A 16,946-nucleotide genomic window follows, 5' to 3' on the forward strand; every position below is an offset into this window, starting at 1 on the left:
AATTAGCTGCTTTGGTTTCTGAGTCTTGTGGCTTTATTGAGACAAGTTTATGGTGTACGCAATAGGAACAGGTGTGTGCCGGTGCCCCATAACCAGTTCTGAAAACAAAACAGATGTGCGGCAGTGAACATCATGATCTTATAGGCTATTGCGCCATTACATCCAATTAACTTTTTATGCGTTTGAATTTCTCATGTGTGTTTGATTAAATAGAGCCCTCCTCAGTCAATCTCAGTCTCAGTCCCATAGACACAACAGGATAAACAGTATGTATGACTCAACAGGGTGCTCCCCCTCCATGCCTCCTTCCCTCCCTCCTACTGTCCCTCCCTCCCTTCCTCCAATCCCTCCCTCCCTCCTTCCAATCCCTCCCTCCATCTGTGACTCAATATAACCACAACTATTTCCTGTCTGGTTCCCTGACATTGTCTCTCATTCCCTGTGTTTCATCAGCACTAAAACATGTGTGCCAAAGAGACAGTTTTGATTAGGTCACAGGTGTTCCTGTTTTTACCGTAGTCTGCATTGTGTCAACACAACAAAACATTAACTAAAAGTATCTGTTGCTATTATTTTGCCCACTCCATCCTTCCTCAAAATAGGAAGAGAGACAGTGAAGAGGGGATGGATGGAGATACAGTAGAACATAGCTATGTTTATTTTTAATTTCATGCAATGTTGATCTTTTAAATACCATGAATAACCTCAGAACAGGGGTAGTTGGCTGTGGGTGGTCAACTACATTAATACCCTGTTATTCATCTCATCTGCTGTTATTTGGGCTACCTGTGTTTTGAGGTGAATACTGATACTGAGGTTTCCATGTGTTTGATGCCATTCCATTTGCTCCGTTCCATACATTATTATGAGCTGTCCTCCCCTCAGCAGCCTCTACTGATTTGAAGTATAGTAATTTGAGTGCTTGCATCAGCAGTTTTACAAATGAAACCTTTATTGAAAGCCGAGCTGATTCGTGTGATATTGTTGCCCATTTTCTGAAAGGTTACAGAGTGGTGCCAGCTATATGCCAGACTGAAAACAAATGAAACAGTCTTTGTTTCAGTGGACGACATTAATACTCTCTTAACAGTGCAACTGTAGAGCTGAGATGGTGTAGTTAGGTGGCGTTAATGCACGCTTTGACATGGAAATGACATAAGAGTGAAGAAAGCTTTCAAGGGAAACATGGTGTGTGTGTGTTGAATTGTTCTAATCCAAGCATGGACAGATCGATTCCTCACTTTTCAAATGGATTTTCATGTGAAGGCAAACTGAGCATAGTAATGACGTTACACGTCAACAAAAGAGTATCTCGTTTCATTTTAAATCAGAGACATGAGGTGGGGTGGGGGAGGGGCAGGACTGTAGGGGTCAGTGAAATCGGGGAATGAGTAAGGAGCGTTGGGGGCCTCTAAATGTGTGTGACACAGCACTCCCAGCATGCAACACTAACTGGAGTTATTCCCTTCTAACCACAGAAAGCACATAAAGTCGAGGCGCCCTGCGCTCGTACGCCTGAGAGACCGTGTTAAGTTTTCAGAGATCTGCTGAGGTAAAACAGTCTCTCAGGGTGAAATGTAATGGTCTAATGGTATCCCTGTTTTCCTATAAAATGGTTTGAAGCATGGCAATATTGGTGATAATAACAGAGCATTTATAATCTCTCTCCTGTATTTTTACAATTGTATATGGCTACTGAACACAGAATTTAATACGAGAGACATCAGAAAATACATAAATATTGAAAACTTCATAAAACTAAATTAAAAGTGAGCCAAATTCAGTTTGATTTCACAGTATAAAAATACAAAACTCTATTCCATATGCAGACAGTCCAGCTATCTAACAGAGATTAATTCTACCTCATCTACAGCCCTGAGCTGGGAATGGGATTAAAAAGATATCAGTTACTAATTTATCAATTAAGTGCCCTGCGTCTCCTTCCTCATTCATCATCGACTGATTCTAAAGGCCCCGAAGTAGCTTCCCTCAGCTTCCGGGTCCAGCAGCCAGGAGTTGGACACGCTGACGTAGATACTGTCCCCGGGCCCCAGGGGGAAAGCCCCTCCCTGCTGCTGACAACACATGTGGTAGTGGCCCCTCTGCCAGTGCCTGGTGCTGCCGCTTTTCATCAGCACAGCTGGCTTGAGAGGGACATTGTGACTGTGACGCTCGTGGAACACGTATTGTATAAGAAGGGCACCAGCCCCGGCCCCAGCTCCATCTTCTCTGTCAATGCTAGGCTCTGCTGAAGCCCCTCTTCTCCCTGGAGCATGAGACTCAGACTCCAACAGTGTCTCCTCTACCTGGTCGTAGTACCTGAAGCAGGTTTTGGTGTAGATGTAGTACAGGCCTCCCTTGCGGACCAGGATCCTGCCGTCATGGTACCCGATCTTGGACAGGTGTCCATGGGCGTGGTCCCAGTGGATCATGGTGTCCTGGATGTCTCTCTGGATGTGCCCACTGGGAGGCTGAATGGGAAGGTGGGCTGAGGGTGTGACCTCCCTGGGTTTTTTGGGGCACCTCTGTGACTCCCCTCTCCGGAGGTCGTCCGAAGTCTCAACTAGGGTTGGTCCGGTCTGGGTGACCTGAAGTTGACAACAGAGACAGCGGCAAGAGAGGTTAGAGGTCACAGTAGCCCAAATCCCTCATTGGGCATCGATAAACTGCTGTTAGATGCATTTATAGAGTTATTGACCACTTGTCACTTAAACTTTTTTACTGCAGTAGGCTAAATCAGGGTCACACAGTGTATTTCTTGGTAGTCTTAAACAAATCTACTTTGAAACAAGTATTCACCTTCACACATATGGTTGTGGGCTTAAAAAGAAGAACCTGCACCATGTCAGATATAGAGTAGAAATGTATTACATTTTGAGTTTGCATTTCAATATTACCCTTTATATACATGACAGAAGACTAAAATATAACAAAACCGTTTGACATAGAAACATCAGATTTTCTGCAGGTTTTTGAAATAATGTTTATTAATTATGAAATATATGAATAACATTCCACCCATGAGGCCACTTTATATGTACAGTATATACTGTATTCTAGTAATAGCTCATCCTATATAACTACTGCTGTACACACCTTCTCTATTAATGTACTGTCCCTACACACCAATATACATATTTATATTCCGGACTCTGACATTGCTCATTCTGATATTTCTTAATTTCTTTCTTTATACTTTTTGGATTATGTGTATATTGTTTTGTATTGTTAGGTATTACTGCACTGTTGGAGCTAGAAACACAAGCATTTCGAGGCACCTGCGATAACATCTGCAAATCTGTGTAAACCAATAAACTTTTATTTGATTTGTTGCTCTCTTGTAATACATAAGGCTACTTTGTAAGCCATAAGAGGCAATAGCCAGTAAAACCGTCCATACAATATGAAACACTTTGCCTCTGTTTGAAGTGTAATGTGTTATAGATGTTGTGGTGAGAGAGCAACCACTTGAAATGGATTACATTTAGTGCAATGTGTATTTGTGGCAATCATTGTATTTAATAATTTTTTGGTCCAATGTTTTCTTGCAGCACCTGCAAACTGTTATGACAATAACTTTGTTCTTACAAAATACAACTTTGTGCTATAGAATTACATAGATTTTATGATCCTTTTTAGATGAGACTTTTGGTATACTCCAATGTAAGAGACCTATGCATTAGTATTTGTATTATGATTACTTTACCTGTTGCAGATGACCTGTCAAGTGAAGTACAACAGCAACACTTGATACCACTTGAAGTAATCCCATGAAAACGACGGTACCAATAAGAGTTCTGTTTGAAGTTGGTTCTGTTCTCCTGAGCTGCTGAAATCTTGGCAGACTGCTTTCCATTTCATAAAAATCCGTTTAATACTGAACGCTAAATATCCACTGTGTTTCATAAAAACAGACCCAATGTTAGGCTATGCTTTCCCCCGAGATAGGTTTGTATTTCAGCGTATTCTCATTACCAATATAAGTTTTAGGAGGTAGTTTTCTCAGTTTAGTACCCCCTCTTTGAGGACCAATCAGATTACAGATGAATTTAAACAGCCTTTTAACACCACCAGGGGTGCTGTTGTAAAATACTGTGCGAAAAACATTATTATTGACTACATATCCCAGCATTCAACACCACTCTTTGACCTTGCTGGAAGCGTGATTATATTCTTTACAATGTTACTAAATATGAGATAATAAACTCATGTAACCAGTTTACATGTATTTCGTTTACACTGTAGCCAGATGCTTACGCAGAAATGTATTCGACTGTGTGGCCTCGTCTCTCCACATGCGCAAGAGAATATGGAAGGAGCTAGCAAATCGATCACTCGTATCATCAAGACGTTATTGTAACAATCATTTGGGAGATTTATACAGGGATGAGTCTGTGCAAAGATATCTTCGGCAGCTTGTGGAAGAGTACAGAGATGTCACCAAAACATTACAACATGGGTTTCTCAACGACCCCCCCAGGAAAGAGTTGAACAAGAGACAGGTGGGACTTTCACCAGCGCTGAACATGCCGCGAAAGACCTAGAGGAGGTTGAAACTCTGCTTCAAAGTAAGCTGTGTTCTGTTTTGTGTATTTTGTTAATTGCTAACTAGCTAGTGGTCTTTTTGTATCTTCCTTTCATAAGTGTCTGTAACGCCTGCGTGCCGCAATGACCAGAAGAGGTCGCCAATGCTTCAATAACAATGTGCTAACCGTGAGATGTGTCATGTATCTGAAAACGTTCTAGTGACATCCATATTCTCCTTTTACAGGGACAGTCGGTTCCAAAGAGGAAGACCGACAAATGGTCCAGCTACTGAAAGAGGAACAAGCACAGATCACCCAAAGAATCGAGTCATTGAGAAAAGATGTACGAAGAGACATTAGACACAGAACATCTTAAATGTCTGCCTTGGTCAGTCTGGAACTTGATGAGAAAATCTGAATTCATATTCCCCCAGTTGATCCAGACACTAGTACCCAGTGACCCACATGACACCAGTAATGTCCTTCTGGAGGTGGTAACAGGGTGGACAACAGGAGGTGAGTCGGTGAACTGTAATTACTCAATGAACAGCATAGGACATGGACAACGGCTCTCCATTACACTCCTGGTCCTAATGATAATGTATGTCCCCTCTGGTACACATGTTTTGATCCAGGTGACATCTGTCAACAGTTCACCAGAGAGATGTTTGACATGTACCAAGGCCTTGCCAGCTATAAGAACTGGGACTTTGAGATCTTCAACTACATACCTGCTGAATATGGTAATGCTTCTCTTCTCTCTGTCCTACTGTCTGTGTTTTATGGGTCACTGGATGAAAGTGTCTGTGTTTATGTATGATTGATTGGTGTGTTTGTCTGATTTGATTCACTCAGGTGGACTGCACCATGCGGCAGTAAGGATAGCGGGGGAGAGTGTGTACCGGCGTCTGAAGCATGAGGGAGGGATACACCGGGTCCAGAGGATTCCCGAGGTGGGCCTGTCCTCCAGGATGCAACGCATTCACACAGGAACCATGACCGTCATCGTCCTGCCACAACCCAACGAGGTACACCTGTCTGCCTGCCTGCCTGCCCGCCCGCCCGCCCGTCCGTCCGTCCGTCTGTCTGAACGATAATAAATTGGCATCCTGTTTTGTAGCTGGACATCAGCATTGACCCTAAGGACCTGCAGGTTGATACGTTCAGATCGAGAGGGGCGGGAGGTCAAAGTGTCAACACAACCGACAGTGCTGTCCGAATAGTACACCTGCCAACAGGTAAGAGCTTACAGTTCGGGGAGACAGAATATGTATTGAAAATCCACTTTAAGAAGTTTTTTATATATCTTTATTGAAAACCAATGGCACCTCTCAATTCTTGATTTTGAATTGATCTGATATTGAAATGGAATTACTGACTGACCCCTGCTCTGACCCTAGGTACGGTGTCAGACATCCCGCTCTCAGCTGCAGAATCATGACAAGGCCCTGCTGAAGGCCCGCCTCTACCAGAGCATGAAGGGCAGAGAGACTTACTGCACGGAAACAGCAGGTGATCCCCGATACACAGTCCCATCCTAACGCTTTACTGTCCCCCTCCTCCCTCCCCCTTTCTCTCTCCCTAACTCACCTCAGAGCCATTCATGTTACTCCTTCTCCAGGTGGGCACTCGCTCCCAGTCGGAGAGGATTCGTTCCTACAACTTCAGCCAGGACCGCGTGACAGATCACCGGACTGGCTATGTGACCAGCGATATCAAGGTGGACTTCTAACTATGCAAACAAGCAGTCTATAATGGAAGTTGATTTGTTGTGTAATGTTTGTCATGGTAATAGTTGGTTAACGTGTCTTCTGTATTCTCTTGGCAGGAGTTCATGAGGGGCGGGGAGCCCCTGGATGATCTGATCTCAGAGCTGTTGGAACACGGAGACAAGGAGGCTCTGCTGGAGCTGGTGGTGACCTGCAGTCAGAGATACCGACTCAAGGACAGTGTGACGCCTTAGTTCTGGGAGCTAGCTAACATGACCCACTGCTGCAGCACTGACAGGAGAACAGTCAGACCAGATATGGAAGCAGTGGCGCGAACACTGATCCTGGTTCAGTTTGTGAAAAGAATGGAGTGTGGGTGGAGAAAAGAGAGCAGAGAGAGCCTGGCTGCAGACAACCCAGCTCTTTAACCAGTCTCAAACATGTACACAATTACACCCTAGCATCTTAATAAAGTCCTAAAATGTTACTGAAAATAGTTGGTGATACACACTATTGGGTGTGTCAGAGCTATGTTTCAGCCCAATACACATGCTCTAATCTCAAGCACCCAGGCTGTCTGGCATTAGGCCAGACATGGCATCAGTATCTCTCCTACACAGCCATAGCAATGAGCGTGTATTGGCACCAATGAAGGGTTGAATTACCGTCGAGGCTACTCGAGCCCCTGTGAAATGTTTGAGTTGCTTTGACAGAAGTGTGCAAAATAAATCCATGGAAGACTATTGATTACTGAAGGCTGATGGAGGACTAAAGGCTGCGGACTAAAGGAAGAAGCATAGAGAAAATTTCCACACCAGCAGAGTATATATTCAAGTACAACATTTCATCAATCATACTGTAGAAAACTTTGCATTCTCCTTCTCGCATACTCCAACCATGTTGGGGTACGGTTCAGGGCTGGGTTTCCCCAAAGCATCGTAGCACTAGGATCATGTTCATTCCATTGAAACTAAATAGACAAAAGATGACCTTAGTGCTAAGATGGTTTTGGGAGACCCAGGCCTGAGCATGTACAGGTGGCGATGTGGAAAATGACCACCACCACCACAGTAAGGACATCACAGCGGTCCATCACAAGCCATCCACAAACTATCCAGTTAAAAATACATCACACACACACATAAGAAAATATCTCTGGGAATGATATTGTCTGTGTCTGTCACGGCTGTATGCAATTCAACTCAAATAAAAAAGCAGGAGGGCATCAGGCATTGACAAAGGAAATTGTAAAGAGTAACACTTCAAGTTAGGACAGCTAAAGCCACTGATCCAGCTTGTTTCAGACGTCTGCTTGTCCTATCGTTCAACCCCAAAAGCTTCTGATATACTGTAGCTTGGGTGGTTGGATGGGTAAAATTCAACCTGAACAATTCTGAAATGATGGCATCTTGGTGAGTAGCTAACTCGGGTTCTCTGTAGCCTACAGGGACCTGACCTGCGGATCCAGGTATTGATATGATGTTGCTAGGATTGTCCCCATTACACAATAACAACAGTCTCCCAACAACATCCCCCAGTTTGTCAAGCCTTGTCTGTTTAAAAAGAGTTCATATCTGAGTTAGCCTGGGTATTAGTCATCATCCCCCCGTTGCCTCAGGCTCCTGGAGGATTTCCCGTTCTCTGCTTTCCTCTTCCTGAACGTGGCCCCGGCTCCCGACGCGGGGCCACCCTCGTCGCCCAGAGAGGTGATGATACGCTCCCTAAACTTGGGTTTGGGGTCAGGTGGCAGCTCCGCGGGGGCGCTAGCTGCACCTTCCACCTGTGGGAGCTGCAGGTCCACTTTCTCACTGGAGGAGAGAGCATGGGGTATAGAGCAGATAGGTGAGTTATTAGTTTAGCATTTAATAAGGCAGACAATAACAAGTTGGCTAAAGTAGAGACAGACTAGCACCAGGGTCCTGTTCATTAAGGAAAACTGTAACAAAATCTCATAGTTAAATCCAAATGAAGACATTGACAGTATAACAGTCTCTTACTAAGGCTCTTCTTCTTCCTGTATCTGCTCCCAGGCTCCGTAAGGGTTGGTCTTCCTGGGCTTCTTAACAGCGGGCCTCTCCTCTTTCTCCTCAGGCACAGCTGTCGGTGTGTCTTTGGCCTCTTTGTCTCCCTTCCCCCCATCATCCTCACCATCTTTATCCTCTCCCTCCTTGTCTGAAGGCGGTGTATTCTTTTTGTGAGGAGAGCAAATTATTATTGAAATGATTGTCAGTCACCATGACTCAAATCCTAAACTAATGCCTACTATTGTTTGTGCCCATTCACTACCAATGGGGTTGTATTGAGAACTCAGAGTCTCACCCTGAACTGAATCTTGGTGACCTGTTTGGATTCCTCTCCTTCCCCGGCTCCGTTGGTACTGTTGGAGCTGTCCTCCCCAGAGAGGGGTTCTGGCTGCAGGGCAGATGGGTCATCTACCCCTGGGGGGCCCACTGTCTCTCCACTGGGCCCGGGCCCAGACCCAGACTCGCCACTGGCAGGGAGATCTGCAGGTCTTTCCCAGCTGGACTCTGTCAGAGTGGGGGAAACATCAAAACTATGTCAAACATAATTATGTCAAACATACATCATTCTTGTCATCATCTGTCTTCATAGACTGACCTCCAGTCTCTGTGTTGTAGTAGTAGGTAAATCCATCAGGACTGACGGCCTCTATCCAGGCACTACCTAAGGAGATCTACAGAAAAAAAGTGTGTTCATAACCAGGACTTGAATGCATTACCTCGGTACATTACACTGACTCTAAACATATCAAATGAGTAACAACATACAAGAGACTTCCTGGTGAAATGAAAGGTATTAAGAAAAATACATTCAGAAGTTGTGTGTACCTCAGTTTGACCAGGCTGTGGAGATGGTGTGCTCTTCCCCTGCAACCCATATGGTTTGTCCCACTGAGATTCTGAAAATATATAAAAACACAATGCTTCAGGAGAAAGGTGAATGGTCCTAGGTGTATGTTAAAAACTGATTTATTAAAGTCACAGTCTGACTTTTAACCTGTCATCTCTGATATCTGCGGAGGTGTTGTGGTCTTCAGCCTACCCAGGGTTCGTACGGATAGTTGCAAACCAAATTCAAGGGCATTCGAGGACCATCAATTTGTAATAGTTCCTATTATGCAATTGTTTCTGTTCGCCACCAGATGGCGGCATATTCGCCAAAACCTCATGACAAAAAAAACATACTCACTATTCATTACTACCTTACAAGCTATACTCAATAATACGTGTTTCACTACTTATTTACTACATACATTAGTGGTAAATCAGTACTGATGATGTAATTTGAGTAGTGATGAGCAGAGTTTTGGGACATGCCTACTTGTGAACACACATTTCTTATTCGCATTACTACACACTCCAGCTTTATGACAGTATTGTAATTGTATTGGGCATTTGGGAATCTACTACTTAATAGCTACAAAAAAAGCGTCTTGCTTCTGACTGGCAGCTTTAGAGTCGCCAGTCGGGAGAAGGGCGGGTGGGCTGTGTGAGGAAAACGGCACGTAAACGACAACCAGAACAGCAGGAGCACAGCTGCTGCTTGATAAAGTGGAATATCGCAGGCGCCCCTTGAATGAGGAAAAAAAAAAGCTCTGGAGAGAAAAAGTCTCAATGTAGAACTGGCGCCAGCGCAGGATGCAGCGTTGTGCCTTTCCCCTCCAGGGCCGATTACACCATGCTCGCCATGTCAAAGTCTGATGCATTTATTTTCACCTTACACAGTGTGGGTTGGTTAGGTCCAGTGATGTAGTGGTAAAAAATGGTGGGTAAACTATACTGAACAAAAATATAGAAGGGTTGGTCCCATGTTTAATTAGCTGAAATAAGAGACTCCATAAATGTTCTATTATGCACAAAAGGCTCTATATTTGCCCAGCATTGTAGCTATCGATGTGACGTTTGGCGGTGCCTAATCAGTCGCTTCTGTACCTGCCTGGCTGAGTGGCAGTGTGGGTAGAATGAGAGAGCTCGCCTGGCAACCAGAGTGCGAAACACATTAAATAAAACTCGGTAGTGTACCTGGAAATGAATTCGTAAGAGCAATATATTTTTCTAATATTAACATATTTGATAGTTTTCTGTTCTCCCATTTTAATTCAAGTACCAACTTGAGAAAATTTCAGATTTTTAAGGTATTCAAGTAATTGAATTTCAGAGTGCCAAATTCAATTACTTTAAGCACCTTGTGTGAACCTTGCCTACCTCCTGTCATAGAGTTGTAGTAGTATGTGAGTCCTTCGCCGGTCTTTCCCTCCACCCAGTTCTCTGATTCGTTTCTGGGCATCCTCTCCTTTCCAGGCTTTCGCTTCTTTTCTTGTTTTCGAGATGGAGATGGAGATTGAGATGGAACTGGGCTTGGAGTTTGGGCTTTGGTTTGAGATGGGGAACCTAAGCAAACACACAAAATCACATTGATATATATTAGCCATTTGAGCAGACGCTCTTATCCAAAACGACTTACACCGAGTGTGTTATAACAACTTTTTAAAAGCTTCAAGTTTCATTAGTCGTAGTATGTACAGTATACACGTGGTATACATCATCCGACAAAATGCTTACTTGACAGGTTCCTTCTCGACAATGCAACAACGAGATAATAAAATATAAGAATACAAAAACTATAAGAAACAATGGTAATAAGTTACACACTCATTAGACGGTACAAATAAAAACAGACTGGCAGGTTATTAAGTTAGTAAATCAATAAAACATTTAACTAAGAAGTTACCTGATGGTTTTATCCCCAACCTTTTCATATCCTCCTCATAAGCTTTCAGTGCAGCCGCCTCCATCGTTGCAAACTCTTTAGACTGACGATCCTCCTTCTTCGCCTTGTCAATGCTCTTCTTTTGCATCTGTACAGAAGAGGGGCCGGAGTATCAGTCAAGCCACCAATGAGATGACAGCATGGGGTGAGAGTGGCTTATCTGGACCTTATCTCTGCTGAAATACACCACTAGGCCAGGCAGGAGGGCTATGCATGCCAAGCTGCGTTTACAACGCATCAATTCCCTTGCAACAGTGACCCCTGTTGATACCTCTGTGTAATAACGTGTTATCAGCAGACTACATAGAGCCCAGATAGAAAACAGTATAGTCTCAAGTGATTAACACAACATTTATGGCATCTGTATTTTTTATGCAGTATGGTAGCTACAACCCTGGCACTGACAGGCACCCACCTTTCTATGTTTCACAAGTGAAGGCAAAACACAATGATGACAACTCACCTCAGCAATTTTGGCAGCAACATTTTCTTTGTGATTCTTCCCTCGTTCATGAAACTCAACACTCTGCATGAGAAACAAACAAGCACAGGGGTGAATACATGATCAAATATTGTCCTCTGGCCCTTGCAGTCATAACGTAACAGACTACTCTCTCTTTGACACACATCACCAAGACCAAGTAAGCATTCATTCAACGTTAGAAACATGAGAAGGGCCTAGTCAAAGAGACTGAATAGCTAGCATGATGATTATGCCTGAATGGGTAGCTAGTCAGCTAAGTACACCAACTTTACATACCGGTACAAATTACATGACAATTTACTCAACACTCACAGGTTTATTGTCAGCTATCCAGCACTTGCAGTACTGGCAGAATTTCTTTGGCTGGGACTTCCAATATTCCGACCTGAGTAATACAAACAAAATAAACAACTTCATAAACATGTGTTTGAAAGCTGATCAGAATAGCAATTTGGACAGTGACTAAAAAACAACCATGGACGTACAAACTGAACTAGCTAGCTAGCTTATGTTAGCTTATGAATAGATGCAACAATATGAAATCAACTGTTATTGGTCATGTTACACAAAAGGTGTAGACTTTACAGTGAAATGCTAATTTATGAGACAATTCCCAACAGTAAGTAAGACATATGTCTACAATGTATGTTTTTTTAACGGACAAAAAAATGGGCTTATATATATATATATATATATATATATATATATATATATATATATATAAAAGCACATTTTTTGTCCATTAAAAAAACACACATTGTAGACATATGTCTTACTTACTATATATATATATATAGTAGACGTTTCCAGCTACAATAGTCATTTACAACATTTACAATGTCTACAGTGTATTTCTGATCAATTTGATGTTATTTAAAAAAAATAAAAGTGCTTTTCTTTCAAAAACACACACATTATATATATATATATATATATATATATATAAGGTGTGTGTGTGTGTGTGTGTGTGTGTGTGTGTGTGTGTTTTGAAAGAAAAGCACTTTTATTTTTTTTTAAATAACATCAAATTGATCAGAAATACACTGTAGACATTGTTAGTGTTGGAAATGACTATTGTAGCTGGAAACGGCAGATTTTTAATGGAATATCTACATAGGCGTACAGAGGCCCATTATCAGCAATCATCACTCCTGTGTTCAAATGGCAAGTTGTGTTAGCTAATCCAAGTTTATAATTTTAAAAGGCTTATTGATCATTAGAAAAGCCTTTCGCAATTATGTTAGCACAGCTGAAAACTGTTGTTCTGATTAAAGAAGCAATAAAACTGGCCTTCTTTAGACTAGTTGAGTATCTGGAGCATCAGCATTTGTGTGTTCAATTACAGGCTCAAATGGCCACAAACAAAGATCTTTCTTCTGAAACGCATCAGTCTATTCTTGTTCTGAGAAATGAAGGCTATTCCATGCGAGAAATTGCCAAGAAACTGAAGATCTCGTACAACGCTGTGTACTACTCCCTTCACAGAACAGCGCAAACTGGCTCTAACCAGAATAGAAAGAGGAGTGGGAGGCCTCGGCGCACAACTGAGCAAGAGGACAAGTACATTAGTATCTACTTTGAGAAACAGACGTCTCACAAGTCCTCAACTGGCAGCTTCATTAAATAGTACCCACAAAACACCAGTCTCAATGTCAACAGTGAGGAGGTGACTCCGGGATGCTGGCCTTCTAGGCAGAGTTCCTCTGTCCTGTGTCTGTGTTCTTTTGCCCATCTTAATATTTTATTTTTATTGGCCAGTCTGAGATATGGCTTTTTCTTTGCAACTCTGCCTAGAAGGCCAGCATCCCGGAGTCGCCTCTTCACTGTTGATGTTGAGACTGGTGTTTTGCGGGTACTATTTAATAAAACCTCTGTCCTCCAATGGCACTCCGTTGTCAGTTTAGCCTACATTTCACTGATCTTAGTAGCATTTTACTCCCTCTGTTTAATATAACACACATACATTAATTATTAATTTTGGTTGCCTATCCTGACGTGAAGTTTGTTCAATAGAAAGTATTTGACTCTAGTGACAAAATTAAGGAAAGGTAAGAAAATGGCTTTTCCAACCCCCCCTGTAATTTCCTTAATTTGTCACTAGAGTCAAATACTTTCTGCCGCACACATCAGAATCAAATACTTTTTATAGAACATACTTCGACAGGATAGGCAACCGAAATTAAAAATTAATCTGTGTGTGTTATATTAAACAGAGGAGGGTGTAAAATGTAGGCAAGCAATAAACATTTCAGAACAACTACTAGTCGAATAAGACATGGGAGAGATGAACATTTTGGGAGAGATGAACATTTTGGCAAAGAGATTTATTTATAGACTAATAGACTTGAAACAAATAGCCAACCCGAAAACTGCAGACATTACTAGTGCCTCCCCTGCGATCCAACCCCCCCCGCCCCCCCCCCCCCCTCCCCCCAAAAAAGAAACGCAGCCTAACGGGATCATTGACAGCTGCCTAGAAAGACACAAATAAAAAAATATCTTTCTGATACTAAGATCAGTGAAATGTAGGCTAAACTGACAACGGAGTGAAGAGCAGAAATCTCAACTAGTAAGCAATTCGCAGCAATGAAGAATTGAGTGTGTTCACGCGAAGGGGGATTTTGTCAGGGGGGAGATTTTCGGCACAACACCTGTACGGAGTCAATGTGCTTGGTTTACTTGGTAGTTGAGGTAATTCAGTATGTATATAGGGTAGGGGTAAAATGACTATGCAATCAGGATATATAATAAACAGAGTAGCAGCAGCGTATGTGAAAGTGTGTGTTTTGTGTGTGTGCTGGAGTGTCAGTGTAGTATCTGTGGGCGTGCATAGAGCCAGTGCAAAACAAATTAAGATGAATAAATAATAAAGGGTGTCAATGTAAATTGTCCGGATAGCCATTTGATTAACTTTTCAGCCGTCTTATGGCTTGGGGGTAGAAGCTGTTCAGATGCCTTTTGGTCACAGACTTGGCTCTCCGGTACCAATAACGTTAACGTTACATAGTTAGCTTTAGTAAATCTTAAACGAAATTGCAATGGGTGTGACGTGAAACAAAATACTCACATTGTGTCTTCTGATGCAATATAACGTTAATATAATTAAGGTTAAACAACCTAGCTAGCTACACACAAAAGCAGGAAATGTTGAACATTTCTCAACCATCAACAACACGGCGTCCGTTTGTTATGACGTATATACGGATGTCTTTGAGGGTCAAAACTGGTTGTAAACGCTACTGTTATCGCTTTTCTTGGCTTTATTTTGACAACACAGTCGTTTGAAAGTGTCATTTTAATCGCAGTTTATTATAAGGAATATGAGAATAATGGATTGAATGACGTAATTACGTATAAATATGTCATCCGTCCCGTATAGACAGAACAAATAGTCTATAGTCCTTTCAATGTCCAAGACCTCCCATATGGTCTAGCGGTTAGGATTCCTGGTTTTCACCCAGGCGGCCCGGGTTCGACTCCCGGTATGGGAACAACTGTTTTGTTTAAACATCATTGAACATGTTCTCTTTAGCAGTGTTTCCTCACTGTGCTCCTCGAATACATTGGTGGAAAAAGTACCGGATTGTCATACTTGAGTAAAAGTAAAGATACCTTAATAGAAAATGTCTCAAGTAAAATTCAACCACTAAAATACTACTTGATTAAAAGTCTGAAAGTATTTGGTTTTAAATCTACTTTATTATCAAAAGTAAGTCTAATTGCTAAAATATACTTGAGTATCACATTTGCCGCACTTTCTTCTCTCAGTAATTATTTGTCCCGTTTTCAAGAAGACCCTCTCAGGATGTGGCCACTATGCAGTCTCCCTGTCATGACTTTAGTAAGCCGTGGGTATCTTCAAATCTTCAATGAAGTGACATGTAACCGACAGGTAAGAAGTGGTTACCCTTGATGTCCAGCAGGCAGTGGTAAGGCAAACTTCAGTAGCTTTTTAGACTCTTTCCAGCTCTGAAGCCTGTGTGCTCTCGTACAGTTGTGGAATAAGTGATTTTGAAAGGGTTTTCCTGCTTGGAATTGTGTACATTGGATTTAGACGATTGCTCTAATTTCTAAAACCTCTGTCCTCCACGATCGAAAATGGCTGGAAATCGGCCTTGTTTTGCTACAGATTTGGCCAATTTGGCCTTGTTTGCTACTTTGGCATGAACTGATCCATAGAAGACTGCGTAGGTGTGGGTCGCGGAGTAGGTCTACTTGACTGAGTGGATACTGGCTCCACCACTATCACTAGCAGGCCCGCTAGTTTCTCCAAGCTCCGCTACAGCTAGCTTCACGGTTGGGTGCACAGTTTCTCATATGCCGGTGTAGGTTGTGCGTAGAACCGGCTTTATATGAGATTATGTTTTGGCAAATTATACACTGTGTTCTAACATTGTCTACATTATTAAAATGCATCCAAATGCTACTGTGCTTCCGACTCATCTTCCAGCTGTTGTTTTCACCGCTGTCCTTCCTCTCTCCTCGGCTGCTAACTGTGAGTGAGTTGGCTCGGTCCTGCCTCGCGCATCTTTGGATCATTGGTTGACACCGCGTGTCTGATTGACAGGAACAAGAGGTGAGGCTATTAGTCTGAGCAGACAGTCAGAAGGAATGTGTGTGCGCTTGAGTATTTAGGCCTACATAATTTTTCTTCGTTATTTTAATTAATTAATTCTACTAACTTAAATATTTTGATTATTCATATCTTCTTTTTTCTAAATATATTCGGCTTTTCTGATATGCGAGCCGGCTCCCAACGTTCACCAACAAGAGCCGGCTCGTTCGCGAACGACACGTCACTACAAACAAAGCATTTGTGTTTAGTGAGTCTGCCAGGTCAGATGCAGTAGGGATGACCAAGGATTTTCTCTTTAAGTGCGTGAATTGGACAATTGTCCTGTCCTGCTAAGCATTCAGAATGTAACGAGTACTTTTGGGTGTCAGGGAAAATGTATGGAGTAGAAAGTACATTATTTTCTTTAGGAATGTAGTGAAGTAAGAGTTGTCAAAAATATATATAGTAAAGTACAGATACCCCCAAAAAATCACTTAAGTAGTACTTTACATATTTTTTATTGTAACCCTGGACAAGCACACCTGATTCAACTAATCATCAAACCCTCAATGAGTTGAATGAGGTCTGTTTGTCCAGGGCTACAACAAAAATGTGTAATGTTGGGGATACTCAAGAATTCGGTAATACCCCTCTACAGTACCAGTAGGCTTACTTGTGTATTTCACGGTTAAATTACTATTTATTTATCCGACTTCCCATATGGTCTAGCGGTTAGGATTCCTGGTTTTCACCCAGGCGGCCCGGGTTCGACTCCCGGTATGGGAACAGATATTTTATTAAAACTTTGAAAATATTATGCACAGTAGGCCTAAAGATACAGGTACGGTATATGCCTGCCTGTGGCTCTGACTGTTAAAATA

At 42.3% G+C, this 16,946-nt stretch overlaps 4 protein-coding genes and 2 non-coding genes across 7 annotated transcripts; 4 read left to right on the forward strand and 2 right to left on the reverse strand.

Moving 5' to 3' along the window:
* Positions 1-921: 921 nt before the first annotated feature.
* LOC106592211 (tumor necrosis factor ligand superfamily member 11) lies at positions 922-4,016 on the reverse strand. Its single transcript, XM_014183529.3, has 2 exons — positions 3,707-4,016; positions 922-2,588 (listed from the first exon to the last, which is right to left on the reverse strand). The coding sequence occupies exons 1-2, from the start codon at positions 3,854-3,856 to the stop codon at positions 1,953-1,955; spliced, it is 786 nt and encodes a 261-aa protein (XP_014039004.1). The 5' UTR covers positions 3,857-4,016; the 3' UTR covers positions 922-1,952.
* Positions 4,017-4,134: 118 nt separating this feature from the next.
* Positions 4,135-6,028, forward strand: LOC106575490 (peptide chain release factor 1, mitochondrial). 2 transcript variants are annotated; one of them, XM_082962919.1, is made up of 7 exons: positions 4,135-4,568; positions 4,772-4,869; positions 4,961-5,042; positions 5,162-5,269; positions 5,382-5,554; positions 5,647-5,764; positions 5,927-6,028. In XM_082962919.1, exons 2-7 carry the CDS (start codon positions 4,804-4,806, stop codon positions 5,965-5,967), a joined length of 588 nt encoding a protein of 195 aa, XP_082819045.1. In that variant the 5' UTR covers positions 4,135-4,568; positions 4,772-4,803; the 3' UTR covers positions 5,968-6,028. The 2 variants fall into 2 exon arrangements, with proteins under 2 accessions (XP_082819045.1, XP_082819044.1); XM_082962918.1 differs by lacking the exon at positions 4,135-4,568 and having other exon boundaries at positions 4,778-5,042.
* A 100-nt stretch (positions 6,029-6,128) lies between these two features.
* LOC145861136 (peptide chain release factor 1, mitochondrial-like) lies at positions 6,129-7,465 on the forward strand. Its single transcript, XM_082962920.1, has 2 exons — positions 6,129-6,246; positions 6,355-7,465. Exons 1-2 carry the CDS (start codon positions 6,130-6,132, stop codon positions 6,487-6,489), a joined length of 252 nt encoding a protein of 83 aa, XP_082819046.1. The 5' UTR covers position 6,129; the 3' UTR covers positions 6,490-7,465.
* On the reverse strand, positions 7,042-14,717 carry LOC106592210 (WW domain-binding protein 4). The gene is made up of 10 exons (XM_014183528.2): positions 14,578-14,717; positions 11,823-11,895; positions 11,490-11,552; positions 10,988-11,114; positions 10,462-10,647; positions 9,085-9,155; positions 8,855-8,930; positions 8,555-8,763; positions 8,233-8,423; positions 7,042-8,043 (listed from the first exon to the last, which is right to left on the reverse strand). Coding segments are annotated over exons 1-10 (1,215 nt in total). The 5' UTR covers positions 14,580-14,717; the 3' UTR covers positions 7,042-7,826.
* A 212-nt stretch (positions 14,718-14,929) lies between these two features.
* trnae-uuc (transfer RNA glutamic acid (anticodon UUC)) lies at positions 14,930-15,001 on the forward strand. Its single transcript has one exon. It is a non-coding gene; the product is annotated as a tRNA-Glu (tRNA).
* Positions 15,002-16,779: 1,778 nt separating this feature from the next.
* trnae-uuc (transfer RNA glutamic acid (anticodon UUC)) lies at positions 16,780-16,851 on the forward strand. The gene has a single exon. It is a non-coding gene; the product is annotated as a tRNA-Glu (tRNA).
* Positions 16,852-16,946: the final 95 nt, after the last annotated feature.

Source organism: Salmo salar, chromosome 16 (assembly GCF_965601325.2).
Source record: "Salmo salar chromosome 16, fSalSal1, whole genome shotgun sequence".
In the NCBI taxonomy this organism is placed as follows: domain Eukaryota; kingdom Metazoa; phylum Chordata; class Actinopteri; order Salmoniformes; family Salmonidae; genus Salmo; species Salmo salar.